Raw genomic sequence first — 10,922 nt, 5'->3', positions numbered from 1 at the left:
TAAATATATTAAAAAAATCACAATAATTTTGTATTAAACTAAAAATACTAAAGCTTTTAATCTATAAACATCAACTTTTTAAACATAACAATAAACTAAATTTTGTAGCATTATAAACATCAAAGTTAATACAAAGAAATCAAACATTATAAGAAATTTATTAACAAAAATCACAATAATTTTGTATTAAACTATAAATACTAAAGTTTTTAAACTATAAACATCAACTTTTTAAACATAACAATAAACTAAACTTTTTAAACTGTAAACATCAAAGTTAAATAAAAACAAATAATAAAGTAGTTTTTTATTAAAAGAAAACAAAATACTAAACTTGATAACTAAAAAACAATGCTAAAATATAGAATATCATTAAAAAAACGACAAATAAATAAAATTACTTCTTGATCTTCAATTAAAAAATAATACTAAAAAATTAACATTATCATGGTAGACATCAATATAAGGAATAAAAATGATATATTTAGCATAAACAAATATTAAAAACAAAAAACTACTAATAAATAAAGGTTAAAGTTCAACTCACATATTCGACAGTAGTATTTTTTTCCTTCAAAGTGACAAGTTTCACCATTTTTTCCTATTATTTATTATCCGGCAACAACTCAAAAAATAAAATAATATTAGAATCTATATAAAAAAAATAATAATATAAGAACAAAAATAAATTTTATAATTATTCTTAAAAATAAAAATCTAGTAGAGTAACAAACTAGTATAGTTTGTGAACAAGGGAGAAGTGTGGGAACAATTTGTATCAAACGAAATAGAAGAAGAGAAATGGAAATGGAAAGCTGAGGTAAAAAATGGGAGGAGAGGGATTTAGTTTCTGATCCGAGAGGAGGAAGAAGGCAGAGGATTTTGAAAATGTGAGGATGGCAAAGGCAAGGAGATTTCGAAAATGTGAGTTGAGAAAATGTGATATGAGAATCATAGGTCGAGTGTTGAATACGACGCACGAGTTGAAAATTAAAAACGGTTGAATAAGTTGGTTGGGAGGCACTAAAAAAAGCTACCCAGATTCTTGGTCAGCAGCGATTGGCAGTGGAGCGACAAATGGGATGGGACGTAAACGTTTGTCGAGGGTTGAACTTTCGACTTATAAAGGTCGAATGTTCAACACTCAAGTCTCCAAGCATAGCGGCCCATCGTCGAGTTCTCAACCTTTGACATCTACCATCGTAAAGTTCTCAACCTTCGACATCTATCATTGTCAAGTTCACAACCTTTGACAAATACTATTATCGAATTCTCAATCCTCGACAGATACTTCGAAAATCCAAAACTATCACAAATCTCTAATTAGTTTTAAAACAACCATATTTCCCTAAAAAAAAATTTCAAATATACAATATTGAAATAAAAGTCAGAGTTTTAGTCTTAGTTATTTTCTCTTTTCTCGAAACTTGTATTTTAATTGTATCACTTAAAATGGTAACATCAATTGTATTGATTAAAATCAATTTAGACATTTCAGATTTTGTTTTCACACAAGTGCATTACTTCTTCTAAATTAAATGATTAACAATTTTTTGAAAAGGAAATGTTATGATTAACAATGATATTATTCCAGAGAAATTGTTTATTAATATGAGTGATTTTTTCACATATATATTTTTATCTTCTAGTTTTTTTTTTTTTAATAATTAATTAGGTGATGATTTTGTATTATTAATATCCTATCTACCTATAAATTTATAAGCAGGCTCAAACATTCACGGATTAAAAAAAAATGTTGTTATTATATTTTTTATGATTTTGTTTGAATGAAAAAAACCTATGAAACACAAATACTTCATGTGAGGCAAAGAATCCGTATCAGACATATTCTAGATACGTAGATTTGACGTATCTATTTCTACGCATATCTTTTTTTAAAGAAAAAAGACAAACAACTCATCTAATCTTTCCCCATCTAAAACTATGCAACCTATTTAAAAGGCTAATACTCAAGTCCAAAACTAAAAGGAAAAAATAAAAAAATAAAAAACCAAACCCTAGAATCATCTAATTTTCACATTCACATTTGATTTCCCACAAAGTTCACCAAAATATAAACCATTAGACATCTTCAACAATTCAATGAAAAAATTCTTCGTTTATCTTCATACTTCTCCCTCTACTCTTATTCTTCTTTGTAATATGAGTCACTTTTCTATTGCATTTTATTAACTATTGTACTTTAACATCTTAGATGTTGCTTTTTTGTATCGTATTTCAGTGATTGTATTATACTTTGTGCTGTTGTTATCAACTTGTATGTTAAATTTATCTATATCCTAGATTTTTTTAAGAAAAATAAAATGTATCTTCGATGTATCAATATCCTCGTTTTTTATAAATATATATATTAAAAAAAATGTATAAAAAATGACGTATCTTTAGATATATCCGTATCTTAACTTTTTAAAAATGGACGAAACGTCATATCTGATCGCATTCGTATCGTGTAACTATATCCGTATTTGTGCTTCATACAATAAAACGGAAATAGTGGTAACTCAGGAGGAATGGAGAGTACAAATTGATCCGAAAGTTTAATGTACATTCACGCTATTCTTAATTTGGATTTTAATTAATAAAATTTCTAAAGTTTAGTGTTATAAATTGATTTTTGGAATAATTATTGGGCCGTAGCCAAGCCGAAGCCGAAGCCGACGCCAATGAATTGACTAATACTGCTTTCTTTGAGCAAATCGACGGCTCCCGTTTCCATTTCCACAAAACGACGAGATTTTCATCCGTACGATTTCCCGACTTTGTTCTACAGTCGATCTGTAGTTTTAGTTCAATCGGAGTCGGCTCGGCTTCCTCTTCCGGCGAAGCCCTTTTTGCCCTTTGGATCCACGCAGATTCAAAGAAACAGACTTCATATCTGTCATAATTACCACAATACCCCTCCATTGAACTTCATTTCCCTCTCTACTTTCACATGCAGCTCCGTCACTGTCCTCCATCGGCGATTGTTCCGGTTTCGGAGCTTCTGAGTCAGCGGAATCCGTGGCGATTTCGTTCTGAGAGCTGTTGATCACCAGTTGTTGTTGCATCGTTTGCTTTTCGAGATCTTGTTTAAAGTGTTTCGCAGTGGAGTGATAGTTGAGTGTGGAGTTCATGAAGATTGGGGATTAGGTTTTCTGTTTGTGGTGATTCGAATTTGCGGTTTGTATGAGAGGTGGATAGAGTTGGTGATGGATATGGATGCTGAAGGTAACTTGGAGTTCCTGCTGGACCTTGAGATGTTGCAGCTCCCCGAGGTGTCTTATTTTGCTCTGAAATCCAATCCTTATGTCGTTGAAGCGCTGTTTTCGCAGTGGCTTTCGCTTCCCGAGACTGGCCGACTGGTACTTCTTCGATTCATTCTTGTACCTCGCTTTGTTTTGAAACTCTAAATCGATATTACTCGAGTGTTCTATACTTCCAAAGTCATGATTGGAGTTCTTTGTGGCTTTTGTATAAGTAAGCCAATGAGAAAACAAATCAATTTTAGAAATTACTTGCGCTTCGGACGAAATTTTCGTATCGCGTAATAATTTGTACTGTAAACTTTCATCTGATTTTTGCTTCCTCATGAAGACCCTTCCCCCCCAATTATTGTTTTGGACTTAGGTGAATTCTTTGGTTGCTGATGCGAAGTCCGGTGCTTCTTTGAGTGTTGGCGGCAACTCTACTGGAATCAATGGTGTTTCTAATCATTCTTTACCTTCCATGTTTCCGGGTGGCAGTACTCCTCCACTTTCACCACGCAGTGCATCCAGTTCACCACGTACGGTGAAACAGAGGTTTGGCCCTTCTTCGTTAGGTTCTCCCCTTAAGTTGGTTAAGGAACCAGCAAGAGAGGCTATACCACAGGTATTGAGGAAACTGTCGATTGTTCGCTAATTGTTAATCCAAGTATGCAGGGTTTCTGTACTTGACTGTCCAAATTTGTATTAGAGATGTTACAAGTTGACATAGCCTCATGAGACTTGTAATATATTTGCAGTTCTATTTTACAAGTGGCCGTCCACCGCCTAATGCTATGACAGAAGATTTTCTGTCTAAAGCAAATCAGTTTTTTCTATCTCGCTTGGACGGAGTGCAAATAAAGGGTGAGAGTGAACTGTAATGCTCTTATTCTCTTTTCTTGCTAGGTTTCTTAAGGATTTCAATTTCCTTCCTTCAATGCAGAATTTAAATCAGTCACAAAGGAGATCTGCAAGTTACCCTCATATCTCTCCACTGCTCTTTTTAGGAAGATTGACGTTAACTGCAATGGAAAAGTATCAAGGTACGCATTTAAGAATGGAAGTATAAATATCTAGAAGGGAATTTAAAAATGAAAGCAGTTCACCTCAGGTAAGCACACAGGAGCACCTCCCCCATTGTATTTCTTAGGATTCTATGCTTAGTTTCCACATTTGTTGAATAGATGACTGATCTTTGGCACATGGGCAACATGAGACTCAATTAAACCCTGATGAATGAATGAGTATTTGTTTTGTAGATTTTTATCGGAATGTAATGACTTTGTTGCTTATTTTGTAGAGAACAGTTCATCAATTATTGGATTACAAGCAATATGTTAACTATGGATTTAGCATCCCAAATATTTACTATTCTCAAGGAACCAGAGCGCAATTACCTTGTTCAGGTATAGTTTTTTTCTTTATATAAAAAACTGCATACCCGTGCTTCGCATTCAATGTTGATGACAATTAAAAATAATTTCACCGAGAAAATATCACAGGGAAAATTTGGTTTCCCTTTCCTCAGTAAAAATTTGTATCTTAAATTCAGGATGATTTCAAACCTGCTTTACAAGAACTTTTGGCAACTCACCCAGGGTTGGAGTTTTTGCAAAGTACACCAGAATTCCAGGAAAGATATGGTGAGAAGATTACCTGCTACACTACTTTTCCAGATGTGTAATCAGGAACTGATTTTGTAGATATATTGTTTCTATATCATTTAGATGACCTTGGTCACTGTTGCTTTTACTAATATAATTTGGTTGTGGTTTCCACATGTCAATTTGCCGAATATATTCTCAACCTCATATATTTTTCCCTTACTTCCATGATTTACTTAGGCCTCATTTGATAACAATTTGATTTTTTGGAAGTTAGGTTTATAAACACTACTTCCACCTATAGAATTATTATTATTATTATTATTATTATTACATTTTTATATTTTGTTGTTGTCATCGTCTTTTGAGAGATGTTTTTAAAATCCAATCCTAAGTTTTGAAAACTTTTGAAAGTAGCTTTTAAACTCTTTTTTCTTTGGAATTCGGAATTTAGCTAAGAATTCAAATGCCTTAGGAAAAATGAAAACCATTGAAGAAATTGTGAGAATTTAAAATAAGCCCAATTTTAAAAAACAAAATGGTTATCAAACGGGGTCTAAATTGTTTAATGGCTCGATCTACTAAATTTTAAACTGCTTATTTTTCCTCTTTTATACATGGTTCAAAATTTACTTGCTAGTTTAATGTTTTGTAATGTGAAACTGATTCCATGTATACTTTCTCTTACAAATGGAGCAGCTGAAACAGTCATATACAGGATATTTTACTATATTAACAGATCCAGTAACGGTCGTATTACCCTCAGGGAGTTGAAGCGTGGGAACTTAATTGCTGCAATGCAGCATGTGGACAAGGAAGAAGATATCAACAAAGTCCTGAAGTATGTTCATATGTTGATGATACTCAGTTTTCTTAGAGGAAATCAGAATGTTATCTATAGGGGCATTTACCTTGATACACATTCGACACTAATCACATAGTTATATTCTTTAAGGAAAGTTGAACATGATAACAGACTCTCCTTATTTCTCATTCTCAGTTTTTTTTGTGGTGGAGATTGTAAAACTACTTTTTCAGTCTTTTTATGAAAAAAATCATTCATTTTCTTTTAAACTTTTATCTTTCTTAAAATTAAGGTCTACCTGATTTTTTCGATTTTTTCTCTGTATGCTGAAAAAAATGTTGCTTTTGTTTAGTTCTTAGATCTTTCTCATAACTATTGTCCTTGTGTGGTTCAGGTACTTCTCATATGAACACTTCTATGTGATATATTGCAAATTTTGGGAGCTTGACAATGATCATGATTTTTTAATTGAGAAAGAGAATGTTATCAAATATAGTAACCATGCTCTAACCTATCGGATTGTCGATAGAATCTTTTCTCAGGTTTGAAGTTTTCCCCTTGAATTATTCTCCTCTGTTGACTGGTTTTTTCTTTAGGTTTATTCTTGGGCCAACAAGCTTTTTATTTGCTGAATCTTTCCCACTCAGATTCCAAGAAAATTTACTTGTAACGTTGAAGGAAGGATGGGATATGAAGACTTTGTTTACTTCATTCTGGCTGAAGAGGATAAATCATCTGAACCGAGTCTTGAGTACTGGTATATTTACTCTTTTTGTGTCTGGAGGTCTTGTGTAAACTCTCTACTGTAGTTCAACGTTTCTTTTTAAAAGTTCCAATTCCTGAACTGCAAGAAAGTATGATAAGAAGTAGGATTCCAGACCCAGATCATCTAAAATCTACCGCAAGATCAAATGTAAAGAGTTCTCTAATAATTTTTGTGGAATTTTAGTTGCGGCCTCTCATCAATGATCCTTATCTAAATTCTTTTGTTATTTTTCTCCTTTCCTGGCAAAAACCAATTGGAGATCCTTTCTTAATTTTAATTATGATGTAGTGGAGGGACTATCTTTGTCTTTGGGGTTTGTTTGTGTGTTGGGGTGGGGGGGTTAATATAATCCAAAATTAGGATGTTTCTTGATCTTTCAGATTGCTTTCTCTAGGTTCAAATGCATTGATCTAGACGGAAATGGAGTGCTCACAAGGAACGAAATGCAGTATTTTTTTGAAGAGCAGTTACACCGAATGGAGTGTATGGCTCAGGAACCAGTGCTGTTTGAGGACATATTGTGCCAGATTTTTGATATGATTGGACCCGAGGTCAATTCCTCGGCCTAGTTATTGCTCCTTTCCTTTTTTAATTTCGTAACTTATTTCAGGCGAAAATATGATTTTTTTTATTGACGTATCATTTCAAATACAGAATGAGGAATGCATAACATTACGAGATATCAAAAACTGTAAACTTGCTGGACACGTTTTCAACATCCTCTTCAATCTCAATAAGTTCGTTGCCTTTGAAAGTCGTGATCCATTTCTAATTCGTCAGGTAAACTGAAGTTTTTGCCTCAGTTGTGGCAAATGGATTTAGAGTTCCAACTATATTCTGCATTAAGTTCTGAAGATAAAATTAATATTCTATTTTGTTAGGAACATGAGGATCCAACTTTGACTGAATGGGATCGATTTGCACATAGAGAATATATTCGTCTTTCCATGGAAGAAGAAGCTGAAGATGCTTCAAATGCAAGTGATGTCTGGGATGAGTCACTTGAGGCTCCTTTTTGACATATGGGTAATCTCTTCGTCCTTTTTCCTTCATTTTCTCGTATCTGTAATTTACATGTTAAAAGTGGGAGTTGCCAGGGTTGATGGATGGTTAAACCTCCTTCTCAAAAGGCAAAGGAATGTAAAAGAGCAGATGACATTGCCCCTTACAAGGTTTCTCTTTGGAGTTTGCCCTACGACCATATTTGTAATTATGACATCTTAGCGACCAATCACCTGAGGCTCCATTCCAGCAACATGAATGTAACTTATGCTATTAGCAATGCTTAACAGAGAAGGGAAGAAGAGCACACAAAAAGGAGAGCCATCTTTCCCAGAATCTTCCCAAAACATAATTAAAATTGGAACCATTGCCCACATTGCTATTAGTAATTTTACCATTTTGTTTTTGATAGGAACCATTGCCCAAATATATAAAATCACTTTCCATCAAAACTTTCTTAGTTCTAGCAATTGCAACCCTAGGGTTGTTAGAACTAGCGTATCTATAAAGCTGCCCCTACTCAATCCCATATCCACCACCAAAAAGCTTCCTTTCAATATAGAACCTAGGATTTAATATACAATGAGTTTCCTTGACACTCTAATGTTGTTGGGTCAGGTGGGTTGTCCTATGAGATTAGTTAAGGTGTGCGTAAGCTGGCTCCGACACTCACAAATACCTCAAGAAAAAAGGAAAAAGAAAATAATAACCCAAAGAATTTCTCAATTAACTTAGGCCACTTTCGAAGGGATCTAGAACGTTAAGGGTAAAAATAGAGATTGTAATTCATTTTCTTAATTCTAGCCATAACCCTTTCCATAATGGCTGATCAATATGGACAAACAAAGATAGTAATTTCTTTTCTTAATTCTAGCCATATAACCCTTTTCATCGTGGCTGATCAATATGCCTTAAATCTTGGTTATAGCCAAGGGAAAGGCTAAGATACCCATTAAGCCACTCGCCAGGCACATGAGCTGATGAGAGCTTATTGTTTGTGTCATGTATTAGCTTTTCATTTGGTGTGATTTAAATGCAGGTGATCAGTGATGTAAACACAGAAATGGTACTTGGTTGATCGCAGTATTGGACGTGAGACGAGAGATGTGCTTAATGCCACTGCATAGTTTGGCTGCACAAGAAATGTACATTGCATGAAGTTTCCCTGCAGTGAGACTAGATTCAATGCTTGGCATATTTCCATAATATCCTTTTGCCATTCCTCTGCTCAATTTTTTATTTGCAGCAACACAACGTATCTCTCGGCTTCTTTGCTGTTCATGTTACTGTTGTAGTTTACATTTTAAAGCTCTTACAGATTGAATTTGATGTTGTCTTGTTAGATTCGTCACCAGAATAGCACACATGAAATTATGTCGATCGTAATCGTCAACCCAAAATCAATTTGTATAGAATCGACACTTCTCCATGTTTTTTCTTTATATAGCAAAGTCTGTTGAATGCATCAAAAATTTTCTTTTGGAACTTGCACGGTCTCTTGGAAGAAAAATCATCGGATGTTGCATGAATTTGAAGCCTGAGAAGCCTACCGATGGTTGTTTCAAGATTATAATTAAAGTTTTTTAAGTATATGCACTTGACTAAAAGGTTGGGAGTAGGTTTGAATCCCTTCATCTCCTTTTGTTATTGAAATATAAATATAAATATATAAACGATCCTTGTTTCATATTTCAATTTTTGCAGATATTCTAACAAATTGTACACTCTTGAGGGGAGTGTTGAAGTATTTATGAAATGTTAGGGGTAATATTGCAATTACAATTACACTTTTTATAAAAATATGAGTATTTTTTAAATAAGAAGTAAAATTTTGCAAGTATTTTTTTTTAATTTTATTTTTTATAATTTAGTCTGGACTTTTCTCTATCTAAACTGCATATGGATTCTTTGTGATCAAAGTTTATTTAGGGTTGGAACTAGGTCTAAAATTTCATTTTTGATGTTGGGGGCAATAAGAGGAATATCTAAATTTACACACACATATATATACATATACATATACATATATATATATATATATATTAGAAAAACTAAAAGACTTTAATTTTGTATAAATAGCCAAATGCGGAAAAAATGAGAGATTTTTTGGATAAAGTAATAGACCAAAATCCCTCGTTAGTTTAAACAAAATCATAAAATAGATCTAAAACAATTATGACTTAATCCTAAGATCTTATCATTATCATACACTGTTTTCTTTATTTTAAAATTATTTTTATAAATAAACAAAACAGTATAGTATATAATGATAAGATTTCTTACCTAAGAGAGATTTAACACAATATAAAATTAAAAGGTATATGATAAGATTACAAACTACACTTCATTCGCTTCTTATGACCCGTTTGGTTCATGGAATAAGAGGTGAGAAAGAAAAATGATATTTTATCACCATGTTTGGTACAAGTTTTCAATTTTGGGATGGAAATATCTTATTTCAAGACATTTCATATTCCCATCATTTTTTATAATTACCCAAATAGGTGGGTTTTCTCCGTTTCCATTGGTGTTCTCCCTCTTACTTTTTATCTTTTCATTTTATTTGTTTTTCTTTTTTATTGAGATTAGTTAATTTTGTAAACATATTAAATTTATAATTGACATATATAATTAATTTTATCAATAATAATGCTAATATAATAATGTATTCTATTATTATGAAGTAATATGAAAAATTATAATCTTTTTAAAAAAATATGAAAATCATAATTATATTTGCTTAAATCTCTTTCTATTGGTAATATATATTAACATCATAAATTATTTATTAAAATAATTAATTAGTTTTTAAAAAATATTAATTAATAAACTAATAATGAAATAAGTTACTTTTTTCAATTAAACAATCTTGTACACTTGTACTTTTAGTTTTAATTTATAATTATAGTTATTTTTTAAAAATTAAAAATATTGTTTGATGATTTAAAATCAATTAGTTTTTACCAACTTCTTTTATAATTTAAGGCTTATAATTTACATTAAACAAGTAGCTGATTACCTCTTCAATTAAAAAAACAATAGAAAAAAATAGATATTTAAATTAATTACCAATATTTTTAATAAAAACTGATAATATAGGTGTGCAACGTAAAAAATCTAATTGATAATAAATATATTAATCTGCAGGGTGAACAAGTAAATTTAGTTAAATTTTAATAGCTTAAAATTGATTTAATAACTTAATGTAACATAAATAAATTAACAAACAAAAGTTAATTATTGAAATTAATTTTTATTAATTTTATACTTTATAATTACATAAATAAGTATAACACATTTCCAGACATCCTATTCTCATTCTCATACATAGCGAACATAGTCATTTTTTATTCTATTCCCAGATCATATTCCTAAGTATCTTCTATTCCTAGACATCTATAAAACTTTAAACCAAATGACCTTAGGAATAAATGAAACTTGAGTATATTCCTTCCCTATGTGGATTCAAAATATTGCTGTAAATGAATGTATCTCAAATT

General features: G+C 31.7%; 1 protein-coding gene across 1 annotated transcript; it reads left to right on the top strand.

Annotated features, from left to right (window-relative positions):
* The first annotated feature begins 2,815 nt into the window (after positions 1 to 2,815).
* Positions 2,816 to 8,894, top strand: LOC120067742 (putative serine/threonine protein phosphatase 2A regulatory subunit B''delta). Its single transcript, XM_039019305.2, has 13 exons — positions 2,816 to 3,362; positions 3,628 to 3,870; positions 4,004 to 4,109; positions 4,189 to 4,288; positions 4,546 to 4,651; positions 4,798 to 4,888; positions 5,549 to 5,690; positions 6,049 to 6,196; positions 6,302 to 6,411; positions 6,815 to 6,971; positions 7,075 to 7,200; positions 7,302 to 7,446; positions 8,462 to 8,894. Exons 1-12 carry the CDS (start codon positions 3,210 to 3,212, stop codon positions 7,437 to 7,439), a joined length of 1,620 nt encoding a protein of 539 aa, XP_038875233.1. The 5' UTR covers positions 2,816 to 3,209; the 3' UTR covers positions 7,440 to 7,446; positions 8,462 to 8,894.
* Positions 8,895 to 10,922: the final 2,028 nt, after the last annotated feature.

This window comes from Benincasa hispida, chromosome 12 (assembly GCF_027475165.1).
Source record: "Benincasa hispida cultivar pf3 chromosome 12, pf3_genome.v1.1, whole genome shotgun sequence".
Classification (NCBI taxonomy): Eukaryota; Viridiplantae; Streptophyta; class Magnoliopsida; order Cucurbitales; family Cucurbitaceae; genus Benincasa; species Benincasa hispida.
Note: the sequence above shows the minus strand (reverse complement) of the source record. Positions and strands in the feature narration are given on the sequence as shown.